This window comes from Thermobia domestica, chromosome 3, assembly GCF_964235325.1.
Source record: "Thermobia domestica chromosome 3, izTheDome1.hap1.1, whole genome shotgun sequence".
Classification (NCBI taxonomy): domain Eukaryota; kingdom Metazoa; phylum Arthropoda; class Insecta; order Zygentoma; family Lepismatidae; genus Thermobia; species Thermobia domestica.
Window position 1 is genome coordinate 59,497,125 of NC_137456.1, and position 16,780 is coordinate 59,513,904.

Sequence of the window (16,780 nt, forward strand, 5' to 3'; positions counted from 1 at the left end):
ACTGGATACTAGTCAAGAACTTTCGGAAATATTGAATAAACTGTTAAATTAAACTTTCTCATCTATCTCAGAGCTAGATTGGGATAATTGGAGTTAAATGGATCTAGGTCTGGGGGTATGGGTTAACATGTGTTTACCTTTGATCACCTTAATACCAAATACTCACCCAATAGCTATTGGAAATGATCCAATTTAATAATTATTCACTTTCCTTTACCATGTTTCTCGAAATGTCCAGTAACAGTTTCCCTCTTTTCTCACCTTCTTACTCTCCCTCTTTTTCTCTCCTCCTATCCTATTTTCCTTTTCCTTTCTTCATCTTCTTCTTTTCCTATTGTGAATAAAACTGAAAAGGGGGTCGTGACTGGGAATTTTATATATAATAAACACGGTCATGTATTTATTTTATTTTATTTTATTTTTCTTGACAAGTCCGATATAAAAGTTTTCTCATTTTTGTTGAACCTTGTATGTTCAAAAGTAAGAAATGGATTACATATTCCTATTAAATTAGATATAAGCTGATAACTTCATGAATATTCCCCCACCAGGGGTGAAGGTTTCCCACTCACGACTTATTCCATTTGCGCAATACCGGGCTTTCCCCCTCTTTTGTTACAAGCTATGTTTTTTTTTCTTTTTTCCCTTTTCAACAAGCATGATTATGTTTTATATACTTTAAGCTTCAAATTTCTCGACAGAATTCACGACGACAAGAGATTTTGAACTGAATAATAATACGAATTCCCTTCTTTTAGTGGACATTTAATAATTTCTTCCTGAATATGATTTTCGGTTGTTAATATTGATCCTAGATATTTGAAAGTATACATTATATCAACAGTATTATTTAATATTTTAACTCGTCCATAATTTGCCGATCCCGCCGCGCTTCCATGTATTTAGTTTTCTCTGCATTTACTTCTAAACCAATGTCCCTGCAAGCGTTTAATAAGACCTCTGTATTTCTTTCTATTGTTCTCGTATCATCCCTTATTAAATTAACATCATCAGCATGCGCCATTACCCGGTAAACACTGTTCAACTTTAGGCCTTGGTTGCTATCTTTGATTTTCCTTATAGCGTATTCCAGGACACAATTGAATAATAATGGCGACAACGCGTCACCTTGTTTCAGGACATTCTCGACGTGAAAGCTCGTGGACATATATTTTCCTACCCGGACTTTACTTTCGGATTCATTTAAATATAACTTAATTAATCTAATTAGCTTTTTCGGTATTCTAAATTCTATAAGAATGTTGTGTAATGTTTCTCTCCTAACCGAGTTGTGTGCCTTTTAAAATCAATAAATAGTTGATATACCGGGATATTTTTGTATCCCCACCTCTTTTCGAGTATTTGGCGAATGGTAAATGTTTGGTCGATAGTTGATCGATTTCGTCTAAATCCGCACTGATAATCTCCAATAATTTCATCTGCGTGTGAGGTCAATCTTGCTAATAGAATGTTTCAAAGGATTTTATAGGATGTTGACAGAAGATAAATGCATGGATAATTATTACAGTCCGTTTTGTCGCCTTTCTTGTGAATTGGAAGAATGATTGATTCTTTCTCTGCTGTGGCAATTCTTCCTTGTTCCAGATAAGGAGAATGAGTTTGTGTATCTTGTTTCACAATTTTTCTCCTCAGCTAAAGTTAACTCAGGAGGAATTTCCTCTACACCCGGAGATTTCAGAACAATACACTGAAAAATAACTGTCAGGTTTATCAAAGTGTAGGCACCTATAAATCACAGAAAAGGAAAGCTACATATGTTTCTTATGAAGGATGTGAAAATTGAATCTAGCAAACCTTTAAAAGTTGTGTAGAGGTAAATGAGAGATTTTGCTGAGACTGAACAGTGCTTTGTTATTTTTTAAAAAATAATCTATGTTCAAAATTGATGTACTTTTGTAGTTTGGGAAGATGAACAAGCATGACATTTTGTTTGGAATATTCAAGATATAGGATCTTAATTCAGAAATGCCACACCGGGAATCGAATACAAGACCTGTCCGGGAAGTGATATCACTAAGTCTACAAATATGAAAAACAATATTTATTTACATAATAAGATAATAATAATACCTGTACATTAAAAATCTTCAAAATATTGTCCTCCTGCGTCGATACATCTTTTGCCAGCGGGATTTCCAATATGCAAAGACGTCCTGGAATGCCTGTTTAACAAGTGTGTTTAAATCCATTTCAGAAGCTCCTTTCACGTCGTCAATTGCCTTTGTTTAAACACTCATCCCCGAAGGTCTGTTGAACCATTGGAAAAGTTTCGTCTGCAGACTTGCCGAGTTTCACACAAAACCTGATCACGTATCATTGTTTCAGTGAGTGCTGCATCGTGACTTGTTCAAGAAATGAAACAGAGATTAACGAAATCGCCCGTCCTTCACCTTCGAGAGCTCGGAGATAACTGAGCAAGCACTCGCTCGATAGCTGACTTACATTACTATCGATTCTGTCGGATAGAGTGCACAGTCGCTTCACAATAAAATATATGACATTACCTTCCGAATAGACCTTATACATCATTATTGGAACTAGAGTAGTATCAATCATTACTCCACTATAAAATTCTACAGCACTCCTGTAGAGTTAATACTAATATTAAAATGTAAACTAGTTCTGGCTCTGTCTACGTCACTGGTTCTGATAAGTGAGACGCGGACAAAAGTCGTGACTTAAGAGGCCTCATCCAGGCGAAATTAAAATACCGCTAATTTTACAGTAATTATGTGATATCTTCAAATAGATAAAAGATAATCGAAATGTGGAACAAGAGCGCCCTAGACAATATCATTTTACATGAGATACCGTTATCACGACTCAATTATCTGTTTCGATTTCGAGCCATTTTGAAAATCGGCATTTATTTTCGCGTTTCTAAACGGCTGAAAACGGAAAGCCACTAGGTAACTTGTGATAACGGTAGCTCACGCAAAATAACATTGTCTAGGGCGCTCTTGTTCCGCATTTCAATTATATTTTATCTATTTGAAGATATCACATAATTGCTGTAAAATTAGCGGTATTTTAATTTCGCCAGGATGAGTCCTCTTAACTCATCCAGATAACCCGGAGATCAGTACTATCACTAATTGATCGAAACCATACCTCTTTATATACAATGTTGATCGAGATGAAAATAAACAATTATTTCTTCAGTTTGGAAATTAATATGTAGGTATTTGTAGACCTAATTTCTAGAAGAGTCATATACAAATTATTTCCAGTTTTTGTCAGCTAGGGGGACCTAAAGAAGGTATGTGAGTATCTCTTCTTTATGACTACCCCAATATATCACTTACCTGTAATATTGAGTTGCTTTGCAACAGAGAGTATCACTTTAGCTTCTTCTCGCGTTGAATACAACAGAATTATTCGTGCCTCTGTCTCTGCAAGCTCTCTCAACCCTTCCCCATCCGCAAACACTACCGTGTGAATGATAGATAATCTGAAATGAAAATAGAATAATTTATAAACCTTCTTTTGTTTTTAAATCTTAACCAACTTCACAAACGTAATCCACTAGTTTAAAATATTATTTAAAACTACAGATAATATAATGTGCACTGAGAGAAATTTTAAAAGTCAGAATCTCTAACAAGAGTAAACTACTACTACTAGCTGTTAGATATTTGTACAAGGAACAAACTGTTTTTTCCTTTTTTCATAAACTGAAATTTTGCTTTGTTTATAATTAAATACAAAGTTATTATTTGCTGAGCAAAACAATCTATTTTTACATCAACAACTCAATACTTGTGACAGTTTCGCCAACTAATTCTGGCCTCATCAGACACTATGAGATACGGAGTAATGTACAATCTCATATACATACAAACTCTGAAAAGATGTCTAGCTACGCTCTATAACTACGGCTCTGGATACATGGGCAATGCTCAAACCTCTTTCTCCGTACCCTCTTCTGCCTCTTTCTGTCCCAGTTTGGCTAGCCTGTCCTCTCGTCAATGTGCGGCTAGTCTAATATTATTTAATCTTTCCTTTAGACAAATAAGCCCAGACACATCTTACAGGACATAGTATCGCAGTTAAGAGAAAAACCGTAAGTGGCCAGTACCTAATATTTTTATTTCAAGTATTAAAAGCCGGGGAAAATATCAGTAACTTTGGTGAAACTAGCCATAAATTCAAAATTAACTTTCCTTATTATTCTCAGAGGTCAAACAAAAGGAGGGAAAAGTGAGAAAACAAAGCCCAACAACATTTACTTCTTTTTTTCTCTTATTAACCGGAACAGGAAGTAGAGAAAGTAAACATTTGTAAAGTTAACAAGTACAGACACGCCCTCTATGAGACGCAGAAGACCAAAGCAAAAAAAAAAAAAAAAAAAAAAAGACCAACAACTCATCTCGTCAGAATAGTTGTTGAATTAGCATTGCAAAGAGGAAAATTGCAAGAAATCTTTAAATTATTCTAACATAAGCTACGTAGTTACTTTAAAGGAGACGTTTGTTTGACTCGGTGTATTGAAGAAACAAAAAGGTTATTTTTTATGCACTGATCAAAATATGTATTATAGGAGGAAAGACCTGATAGATTGATTAGTGGTGGAGGTTCTAGATTCCGTAAAAGGTCCCGATTTGATCCTAGTCCATGCCAATTTGTAACGAACATCATTCTCGAGGTTCTCCCAGTTATCAAAGTATCTACATTCTACCAAGCTTTCTACCATCTAAGTTTACAATTATTATCTTTGTTTTAACTTGGGCGATATAAAGAGTGACTTTTAACCTCTTAACCCTTTAGCGCGCACCTTTGCATATATGCAAAGTTTACTTTGAAATTGTATTGCAAGTTTTTAGTTCGGACATAGAAAAGCAGCTTTGTGTATCAGCTAAGATGCCCTCTCACTAATGAAGTTCTGAATTTCTCGGTAGATGTCATAGAAGGCCAGTGTTGGACTCTTTGTCTTACTTGTTGCAAACGGAGCCATTTTCGAGCTTTCTTTGCTCGTTTAGGTGGACAGCTTTTAACTATTGACTTTTCCTGTGTTAGACAGAAGTGTAATGAGTGCAGAAGTGCAAGTACGCTGACATTTGTCGCGTTTTATTGGTTCTGATTTTAGTAGACTTTGCAGATATGGACGCGTAACTTTGCATAGACCCTATATGCAAACACCATAAAATATCCCATAGACCCCATATTATTTGCATTAATGTTTTACTTTTAAAAAAAATTCTCTTGTTTCCTACATCGAAACCACTCCAAATTAAAAAAAAAAAAAATATCAGTCTGATCGGAAAAATGGTGCGTTAAAGGGTTAACATAAAAGCCCGAGAATACTCTGGTGTTTAATTTTATCAAAAAAATCCCGATTATATTTGGGTTTTCTGTTTACCCGTACATATTTTAATATGACGATTATACTCGTTTTCCTATGTTTGTGTACGTTCTGCCAAATAATACTGTTGAAATTGTTGTTTACATGTCTTTGCGGTAGATGTCACTGTAATCTTCTCTATTTAACATTGCAATTGGTTTTCATCTGCAGCAGTGGTTGCGATAAGCAAATTCTGGCACCTTTGTTTTTCTTCCGTGCTTCTTCACGGTATTCCTATTATTTTTATTTGTTTGTTTATTTTGATTATTCAAATGTAACTTCTTTTCGCAAGTTTCGTAGGCAATATTGTTTCCATTGCGAATACGAGTATACTCGGGATTTTATTTTAAGGGCTTTTGAGATGCATGTATCGCATTCTTGAATTAAAGCACTATAAAAATGCAGGGTTTATATGTTTGTTTTGAATCCCTTTGACAATGAGATCTCGAAAACAACAAGTGCAAGAAACGTGCCATTTTCATTGGTCGATTCCAGATTTTGTGTAGATTGTTCAGTTCTCATACAAATTTTCAAAAAATGTGTCGTTATTGTTTTATTCAACATTTTAGGGCTCGCCGTTTTGAACACATAAGATTAACATTGTTGCAGGCCGAAATTACGGTGTTAGGCAACCAGTAGAGAAGTTACGTACGGCGGGTTGACGGATATTGCAGGCGCTTTGCTTAAATCAATGGCAAAACCTACGTATTGCATGCTGGCAACTTCAAAGCCCTCAAGAGACGCCGCAATGAAGCATATCCGGACGGATATGGATTTATTAGAAAAAAATATTTCCACTTGATATCGTGTTACTGCTTCAAATTTTCTCACTCCACCACCTATACATAGCAATTCACTTCCTTTGTGAGTCTCCTATCTTTTACTTGTGTGAGTAAGGAGACATGCATTGTGAGAAGGAGGTTTATGGTCATATCAGAGCAAAGCTCTGACTAGACAGCGCAGGTTCAGCTAGTTGAGTAATAAAAAATACATTAAAATCAAAATACCTTGCTGTTAAAAATCTATATGTTAAGAATTTAAAATTGAAGCTGTAATTTTATTTTGCTTTGAAGACTGGAAGTATTTTAAAAGGCATTTATCTTTGTTGGCTTAGAATCAGGAGGTTCAAGGCTGACCTAAGATTATTTTTGTCTTTTCCCTTCTATTTAGCCAAACAAACGCCGGGATGGTTCGTTTAAGTACACCCTTGTCTGACTTTCTTCCACTTTAATTTCCATTGCTGTTGTTATTTATTTAAGTTTTGCGTCATTTTCAGCACCAAAGTTATAAGAGACGTGGACTTGCAGCTTCTGGTAGTTTGAACTACTTCCAGTAATCCACATGCAAATATGGCGTGTCTGTCGTTGAGTGAGTATGTAATCAAATTATCTTCAGGAGCTCCTCCGTGGCTAAGCGGTTAGCGTACGCGCCTTTGGCGTGGGAGACCCGGGTTCGATTCCCGGCGGGAGCTCATGTGGTTCGGATTCCACGTTAATCAGTAGGTCCACGTCTCATATAGCCTTGCTGCTGAAAGGGACGCTAAACTAAAACTCAACTCAACTCAACTCAAATTATCTTCAGCGAGTCCAGGCTTGTCAACAGCTAATCATCCGCCGCAAGTATGCTTTTGCCATTGAAATGAAATGAAATTTTTGAGTTTTACGTCCCACAGTTATACCGGTTAGGTTAAAGGAGACGGTGATGATGAATAATGAATGAAATGGTGGAATGAAGAAAGCGGGAGGAAACGGGAGAACCCCGAGAAAACCCACGCACACGGTGTTTGTCCACCACAAAGTTCACTTGGCGGGGGTGGGATCGAACCCGGGACCCCAAGCACCAGAGGTGAACGCTCTACCACTGAGCCACCGAGGCCCCTGTTCATAGATGAGGCGCAGTTCACGCGAGGGGGGGGGTGATCTTCAATTACCATAATACACTTGTGTGGATAATCTTCATGCGATTAGTAAGAGGAGACACCAACAGCAGTTTGCGCTCAATGTGGTGCAGGATAATCTGTGATACTTGACTAGGCCCGTATATACTTTCGCAGAGACTTACGAACGTATACGGGAAATAACTACCGAAAATTCCTGGAAACCCACATTTTAGATCCAGTGGACAACTTGCCTTTGCCATTGGGTATATCGTTGCATTTCATGCATGACGGGCGGCCCCCTTATTTCAGTGTTTCCTGTTCGATAGATTGAGCGTTGAGGACCAGTTGCTTGTCCTTCACGTTTACCAAATCTAAATCCTCTGGATTACCGTCTGCGATGGCATTTAAAGAGTTCAGTCTACGAATCTGGTATGGATGTTTGGAAACGCTCCGTATTCGTATGGACGCATTTTGAAAGAGAATAGAAATACCTTTGAATCTTGGCAGTGCGTTCATGTCTCTACGCAGTGACGCGTTGAAGCTTGCAGTGAACATTTGAAACATTTACTGTAAGACATTACTTAGTGACACTTGAGCATAAGCATGTGCACCGATTGCGTAGTGCTAATGAGGCAGTACATTTATTGCCTGACATTTTATTACCCCTGCATGACATTTTAAAATATTTTTTTTATGTTTTACTTCATGTTTTACTTTCGTGGCTGTGCTTTTGTCGATGTGCCATTGCTGTTGCCACTTTACGATAAGAAAGTAAATGTATGCATTTTTGTTCGTAATTTTTGAGTTTTTCTCTTCTACTTCTTCTACAACTCAATGTGATGGACACAAATGTGGCTTTGTTGGAATCTGTGGTTCATATTCTTTCAACTGATGTATATCTCATGGCTCCCTGCTCATTAGTCGAGGAATCATTAGTGGAGAGAGTGTGGCGTTGTCATTTTCTGGACATGTGGTCCTATGAGCTTTTTTTTACTTGTCCCGTCATACAGAATTGACCTCTGAAGTTTGGCCGTGCATATTTGTTACACCCTGTATTTTATGAATTTGGCACATTTAATTTCGTATTCGGGTCTCACTTTCGACCAAAAGCAAACTTCTTAAACTGTTATGATTTTCTCTGTAAAACATTTTCAAGTACAAAGTTTTATTAAGTTTAAAGAGAAGAAGCTTGCTTTCTATGCGCAGCACGTTTCACAACATCAAACTTGTCAAAACAAATCCTTTGCAGAGGCAAACTTACGTTCAACATTATGTCAGAAGTACAGTACGCGGACAAAGTACAAATAGAACAAGGAAAGATTAAAATCAGCAAAACAATAAAATCTATGAAAATATATTCTTTTAATAAAAAGGTTTATTGATTAATAATGAGACGATACATGGCTAGAAGAAGGAAGTAATATTCTTTAGTATCCTTTAATTTAAAAAATGATAACTATGTAAGACAGCGAACAGTTTAATACGCGCCTTTGGCGTGGGAGACCCGGGTTCGATTCCCGGCGGGAGCTCAGGTGGTTCGGATTCCACGTTAATCAGTAGGTCCACGTTTCATATAGCCTCGCTGCTGAACGGGACATTAAACTCAAAATCAACTCAACTCAGCCAACAGTTTAAACACGCTAAATGTAAGTATCAATAGTATAGTTAGTTAGAGAGAATTAAGGTCATATTTCCCAAAGCAAATATATTTATGGTTATGTATGCAGAGGTAAATTACTATGATCCATATTAAAAATTTTTGTCACGTAAAGTCTCACAATAAGCAATTCCTCTAATAAGTGATCATTATAATTTGTAATAATTCATCCCAAACCTGAAGGCAGACACTAACAATAAGTCATTTAAAAAAACTTTCATTTAAGGAAAAAAAATAGGATTACACTGGGCTTGTATAACCCATCTGGAGGGCCAGGGCTAGAAAAAAAATATGTGGCCCCTGCTGACTTCACCTAATACATTTCTGTAAAAGTACAGTAGGAAAGTTAAGGGAATATGTTTCATATTTTTGGTCATATTTTATTTTATTATGATGATGATAGTATCTTCATGGTTCTTTTTAGATAGCCAATTGAGATCAAATTTTCATGAGCTTGAACAAATTTTTAACATATATGACGTTCGGACGTGGGATGGATTTTATTATTTCACTTTTACGGTGCAACTTAGGTGAGGGAGATGGGATATATATACCATGAAAACCATGAATTCGAAACTATATATATATATATATATATATAGTTTCGAATTCATGGTTTTCAGGGTCCCTAGGGTGAATTGTGACAGTTTTGGTGTCCTTTATGTCCAAAATGAAAGTATTCAACTATTCTTTTCGTGCGAAGAACGAGCATTCTGCTAGTCATAAATAAATGCCAATTCTTCTGATCACTGACCATATATCCTTCTTAACTTTGGTTCATCTTCACGCTGGAAATAAAAGTCACATTGTTTTTCTATATTTTTCTAGCGGCTGAAGGAGCTCCGGAGAGTATTCCATTAACTAGCGTATTTGCTTTATTTTGAACTGAACAACATTGCACTGTTGTCCGTGTGCGCCATTTTTACAATAAAGTTAGTGAAGAAAGGAAATATTTTAAATCATAGGAACCTATTTCTCACATACTGTGTGAGAACAACGCAACCCAACGATGTAATTTAGTATTCAGAAAGAAATGAAAAATGAATGAAATGAAATTTCGAGTTTTACGTCCCACGGTTATGCCGGTTAGGCTAAAGGAGACGGTGATAATGAGTAATGAATGAAATGGTGGAATGAAGAAAGTGGGAGGAAACGGGAGAACCCCGAGAAAACCCACGCACACGGTGTTTGTCCAACACAAAGTTCACTTGGCGGGAGCAGGGTTTGAACCCGAGACCCCTAGCACCAGAGGTGAACGCTCTACCACTGAGCCACCGCGGCCCCCAGTATTCAGAAAGAAAATGAAACGTGTTGCGTTTTAATCTTCTATCTAACCGGAACTCTTATTTTATATGTAAGAATAATTTGGATTTAGCATTGTTTAGTCTTTATCTGTTCATATCGTCTTGAGTCGTATAGTAGTTTCGATAGATTCTGATTTAGCGATATCAGAAACAAGAACTACTGTGAACTAACATAAGCAGAACTGCAACTGGTCATAAATTTCCATATGTTCCGCAACAACTACTGGTTCATCTTGCATTTGCTTTAGTAATTTAACATACGAGGGATGATCGGAAAAAAGGGTTACAAAGCCTATTATGGCTTATGAGTGAGACATAGCTGGAATATCAACGCACTTGATGTTAGAGGACACGCAATAATAGTCACAGGTTTCGTTCAACCGCTTATTAGAACGGCAGATAATGTTTACTATACCATTTACTTAGAAATCCGTGCCAAGTTCTCATAGCCACTCTCAGGCAGCAGTTTTTACATAATTATATGCCAGACAACGAATGGCCAGCCACTTTTGCTTTAGAACAGGCAATATTTGAAAGTCACTGGGGCTAGGTCAGGGCTGTAGAAGGGGTATTCTAGTCGTTCCAAGCATAACGTCAGTGTCCAGAGTTGTCATTAACAATATTGGTCTGACTTTCTTTAAAGGCACGAGACCACTTCCTCACATGTTATTTTGAAATTTAGCTCTCCCATGCACCTCTACAATTTGACAATGAATGTCAGCGGGTGTAGTGTTTTCACCCACAGGAACCGTACTACCGACCTCAGTTCTACTCTTGACCAATTTTTCCAGGCGAGTCCAGATTTTTATTGCCCACTTCTCGGGTATACATGGTCAGAAATCGGCTTCTTCAAATCTGCATCAAAACAGACGTATTATTGATATACAAATAAATGTTATTTAAGGTACAGTAAATAATATAAAAGCTTTATGCTTTGCAATCTTCTTTTCGATAATCTTCGTAGAACTAACACATAGTATCTAAGCATGTGGCGGTATTTCGGTTACTACACACTGGATGCATTCCGCTACTTGACTATTAAAATGTAGGCAGGTGGGAGAGTGATAGTATAGTGCTTTTGTACCGGTACTTATTTTGACTTTAGTGGTTAGGAAGTATGCCGTCATAATAGCCTACGAAAGAACATTAATACGCCTTGCACTATTGTTTACCTTGCGGGTCCCCCCAGCTACACCCCGCCGAATCCACCATTAATTATACCGTCTTTATTGCATACCGGACCCGCGCACAGATACACCTAGAGGCACCCACAAAGTTAACCTGTCACAACCATAACTTCCAACCTACTAAACCCAGAATTCGGGGAGCAGAATGCGCTTGTGTAACCCAGTGTAAGGGCATAATATTAAGCTGTATTTACAACGTTGACTCTACGTATTAAATTACACGTATGAACGGAGCTTAGAGTTACTTACTTACTTAAAGTGTTTTGTTTTTATGCATACAGGAAATCAAAGAAACACAAAGATATCATGCATAACTAGGGATTTATATATATATGTTTCAATTAGACATCACTAAACACTTATGGCAATTATTTGTATTTTAATCGTACGATTTTATATTTAATTGAGGCCCTTTAGAATAATGCGCAGTTCCCGTTCGCGTAAATTTCTTTTTAGAGGGAAAAACCCTTTCACCACTAACTTATCTGAATGAAAAAGTTTTTGTCCACCTTCTTCTCACCAAGTTGCACTATTTCAATGTTTTGCTTCTATTTAAGACATTTATTTAAGCATCTAAGCAGCATAGTACCTAAGTAATATTCTTTTGAAATTAAGGTGGATCACCATCCGGAAGTCAGTACATATTTTAGCTCATTCCCTTAACTATTGTGCAATAAAACGTTACATAATGTAAATATTGTAGATAGAGATATGTTTCAGCTACAACACAAGACATTGATTCATTTGGTTGTGTCTTCTGATATTGAGAAAGTTGATAAATAAAAGAAAGTCATTTGTTTTACAATGAGCACACAAGATGGCACTTGCTTAATGTTAGAACTTACTAGAAGTGCTCAGTTTTATGAAATGTTTATTTGTATGTGTAAAGTATTTTAAAGTAACGACCTTATTACAAAATAGAAATATTGTTTGACCGTTTTTAGTGTTATGTTTCACATTTTATTTAAATATTAATTTACATTTAAGGAAATAAAGTTTGAGAAGAAACTTGCGCAGAACGCAATAGTGCGTTGTTGCCGAATTTGTACGTATACTATGGTAGTCACAATAAGAAAATTCCTGGATTGTAGCATTGCAGTTCGAGAAGCGGAACTTAGTTGTGAATTGCGGTAAGGGTCGAAAACTAATTTCTTTAGTAAGTATCCAAGCAGAATTCTATGATTACTTCCTTAATTATCTAGCATCAGTAAACACTCGAGACTATCTTGCAACGCCGCACTATTCAAGCAGTTTTTTTGCATAGCACCGAGAACACCTAGTGATCCACCTTAAAATATTGATACGTAACGGTTTCGCCAACTAATTAGACATTTAGCGTAATCAGACATATGTCCAGCAAGGATGTTTTGAACGTATAAAAATGGATCTGGGACTACTAAAAGGTGCAGTCTTCATTAATTAAACGTCAACGAAAATTTGAGTTTCCATTTTGAGTTTAGCATCATTTTCAGCAGCGAGGTCATATGAGACGAGGATCTATAGCTTAACGTAGGATCCGTACTACATGAGGTCCCACCGGGAATCATCATATACCTTTTTCTTGTTTTACGTGTTGCAATTTCTCTTAATGAAACTGTTCCCGTTTGCAATGAAGATTACTCTACGTTGCAATTAAGATTATTATATATGAAGCGATATATGTTTGTTAGATGTAAACTCTGAACATCAATTATGTTAAGTTTTCTCACCCTAAAAATCGTGCTATTCCCTGCTTTTAGTTGACATTTAATTGATAAGTCTATATATATATATATATATATATATATATATATATATATATATATATATATATATATATATATATATATATATATATATATATATATATAAGGATTATATATTATCAGGTCTTTTGCCTCCTATTAACATTCCCTAATAAGCTAAAGTAAAAACTGAACAGCATTTTTCAGTACATGTACGGGAGGCAGTCATCATTCAAACTCATGCTACTCCCAAGCCTTTACGATATCAGAGAATGCCATTAAAATTTTCTTCACGGCCAGCACAAAAAGAGAAACTATACAAGCACAAGTCACTTTCTCAACCAGTAGCAAGATCTACAAAGTATCCATCATTTAGGGTTACTGTGTCCTATATCTCTTTAAAAAGAATCTATCTATCATTAAAGAAAAGTGCAAATCTCATTATTTAGAGATTTGCAGAAAAAACTACCAGGAGCAGCTCATTTCGGCCGCTCCGTCAATGTTAAAAGATCATAGAGCAGGTTGTGCACTTTAGTTTTTTAAAATCTGGAAATAGAAAAAAAATTCTCGTAACAAAAGGAGAACCATAATTATTAAACCTTGGTCTAGACGCAAAATAAAGTCTGACGTCTCACAATCTAGACCATCGAAGAGTAAGCTGAAATTGTTCTCTTGATAAAGAGGTGGAGGGGACTTATACAGGCTCCTGACTTACATCAAGTGGTCAGCCCTTCAACGAACTTTAGCCCTCTTCGCCCCCCCCCCTTTTTTTTAAAGTAAAACGAAACAAAAACTGACGTAAGATGTTCATGTCCAGAGCTTTTTTCCCTACGACTTATAAAAGCTGCTAAATTAATAAAAATATAGGTTTATAGAATATATATAGCCAAACTATGTTTACAGACATATTATCATATGTAAAAAAAAATGTACAAGGAAATTACACTAAAATATTATAGGGAACCTTGGTCAAGGAATTTACTACATAATTAAAAACGGTATATTTATATATGGAATGAAAATCAACATCTAAAAATTGAAAATCATGAGAATATCCCGTAGAAACAAGCCCTTACGGATCAGAGTAGAAAAATTAGAACTTGCAAAGGTCGACAAGTTCAAGTATTTGGGAAGTATTTTGATGAGAGACGATTACTACACCAAAGACATCAGGTCAAGTATTGCCAGCCAAAGAAGCATTCAACAAGAAAAGATCACTCTTAACTTCATCATCATCATAGGTATTCTGCCTTTATTGGCAGGTCACTTGCCGCAGCTGAGAAGCTTCCATGCTCCACGATCCTCCGCTAACCTTTTCGTCTTCGCGTATGATCTTTCTGTTTTAATATCATCCATTAATTGTAGTCTCCTTCGCCCCCTCCCTCTCTTTCCCGCCACCATACCCTCTAGGACGTCCCTCATGATACAATCTATTCTTAGGCAATGTCCCAACCAGTTTCTCTTCCTCTTCCTAATAATATCTAAAAGTGTTCTTTTCTCACCCACCATTTCTAACACTCTCTCATTCGTTTTCCGCTCGACCCAACTAACTCTTTCCATTCTTCTCCACACCCACATTTCGAAGGCTTCCAGTCGATTTTCGTCACCCTTACGCAATGTCCACGTTTCCGCCCCATACAGCACAACACTCCACACGAAGCATTTTATGAGTCTTTTTCTCAACTCTTTGTTCAAGGTCCCACAAAACAGACTTTTCTTTCTTTTAAAGGCTTCTTTCGCCATTCCTATCCTTGCTTTTATTTCACGTTCGCATTTCATGTCATTACTAAGAACACTACCCAGGTATCGAAAACTATTCACTTGTTCTATTTTCTCCCCTCCTATTTTTATATTTGACACAGACCCCTTCGTTCCAATCACCATGGCTTTTGTCTTCCTAACATTTATTTTCATCCCATATTCTTCAAAGCCCCTTCTCATTTTTTCTAACATTTTATTGATTTTCTTTTCAGAATCTGCAACAAGGGCCATATCGTCTGCAAATCTTATGCATCTAATCATTCTACCTCCTACCGAAATGCCATCATCATCATGTAGGCTCTTTTTTACTATCTCTTCTAGATAGACATTAAATAGTGTTGGCGAGAGACAGCATCCTTGTCGAACTCCCCTTCCAATTGTACTCTCTTCCGTCAGTTCTTCCCCTATTCTAACACTTACTTGTTGGTTCATGTATAAGTTTCTTATGAGTCTTCTATCTTTCCATTCCAACCCTATCTTTGTTAGAACTCCCAACAACAATTCCCAATTCACGCGGTCAAAAGCCTTTTCTAGATCAATAAATACAACATACACCTCTTTCCCTTTTTCTATAAATCTTTCACCGATCACCCTTAATAATCCAATAGCATCTCTTGTGCCCTTGCCTCTTCTGAACCCGAACTGCTCTTCCTCAACATCTTTATTTGTTCTTCCATATAACCTTCTGTTCAGTATTCGGAGCAGAATTTTAGCTGCATGAGATATGAGACTAATAGTTCTATAATCCTCACATCTCTTTGGGTTCGATTTCTTAGCCATCGGTATCATGATCGTTTTCAGAAAGTCTCTTGGCCATTCTCCTGTTTCATATATTTCATTGCATAGTCGCCACAATTCTTTCTTTCCCTTGTCTCCTATATTTTTAATGAATTCAATTGGTATGTTATCTATTCCGGTTGCCTTTCCATTCCTAATCTCAGATATAGCCTTTTCAAACTCATCCCGAAGAATACTAAATCCTTTATCATCCTCGCCTACTTCATTTTCCACTTCAACATTTAGGCTACACGGTCTATCCCTACTCTCATATAAGTCTTCAACGTATTCTTTCCACCTTCCTATGACCTCATTTCTCTCGCTGACTACCTTCCCATTCTTATTTTCTACTGCCATCATGATACTCCCTTGTTTCCTCCGAAATTCCATAGATTTCACCTCCTTGTACATTTCCTCATATTTCCCAACTCTTTCTAATTCTTCTATGTCCTCGCATTTTCTTTTGTAAAACTCTTCCCTCGCTTTGTCTGTTTCTCTTCGTAATTCATTATTTAACTTTCTGTACATCTTTCTGCCCTCTTCTGTATGAACCTGTTTCCACATCTTCCTCTCCTTCATTTTCTGCAACATCTGCTCTGTAACCCATGGTTTCTTAGCAGTTTTGTGTTCGCGGTAACCTACTGTTTCTTCTGCAGCCTGCTGTAAGCAACGTTTAATATGTTCCCACCCTGCGTTACTACCTGCGCCTATCCTTTCCTCGTTTGAACATTTTTCTTCGAATTTTTCAGCGAAAAGATTTCTAATTTCCTCGTTTTTCAACTTTTCAGTATTCAACACTCTTAACTAGCAGGCTCAATATTGAACTAAGGAAAAAGTTGATCAAGGGAGCATTGGACTGTATGGTTCAGAAACTCAAACATTACGGAAGTTAGAGAAAAAAATATTTAGAGAGTTGTGTTAGAGAGGAAATGTGTTGAAGTAAGATGGACACAGAGAACAATAAATGAAGATGTTTTAAAACAGGTAGGGGAGAAGAAGACGCTTTTAGACAGAATCCTTCGTAGGAAGACTAACTGGATTGGACACATCTTCCAAAGAAATTGTCTTCTTCATACCAGCATATAAGGAAAGATAGAAGGAAAAAGAAGAATGGGAAGAAGAACACAAC

At 36.7% G+C, this 16,780-nt stretch overlaps 1 protein-coding gene across 2 annotated transcripts in view; it reads right to left on the reverse strand.

The window, feature by feature from the left end:
* Positions 1-16,780, reverse strand: part of LOC145680415 (glutamate receptor ionotropic, NMDA 2B-like) — an 868,333-nt gene that overhangs the window by 390,634 nt on the left and 460,919 nt on the right. For both annotated transcript variants that reach the window (XM_081750925.1, XM_081750926.1), the window contains exon 4: positions 3,327-3,472. In XM_081750925.1, the coding sequence (XP_081607051.1) occupies positions 3,327-3,472 (146 nt within the window). The remainder of the gene's footprint in view (positions 1-3,326; positions 3,473-16,780) is intronic.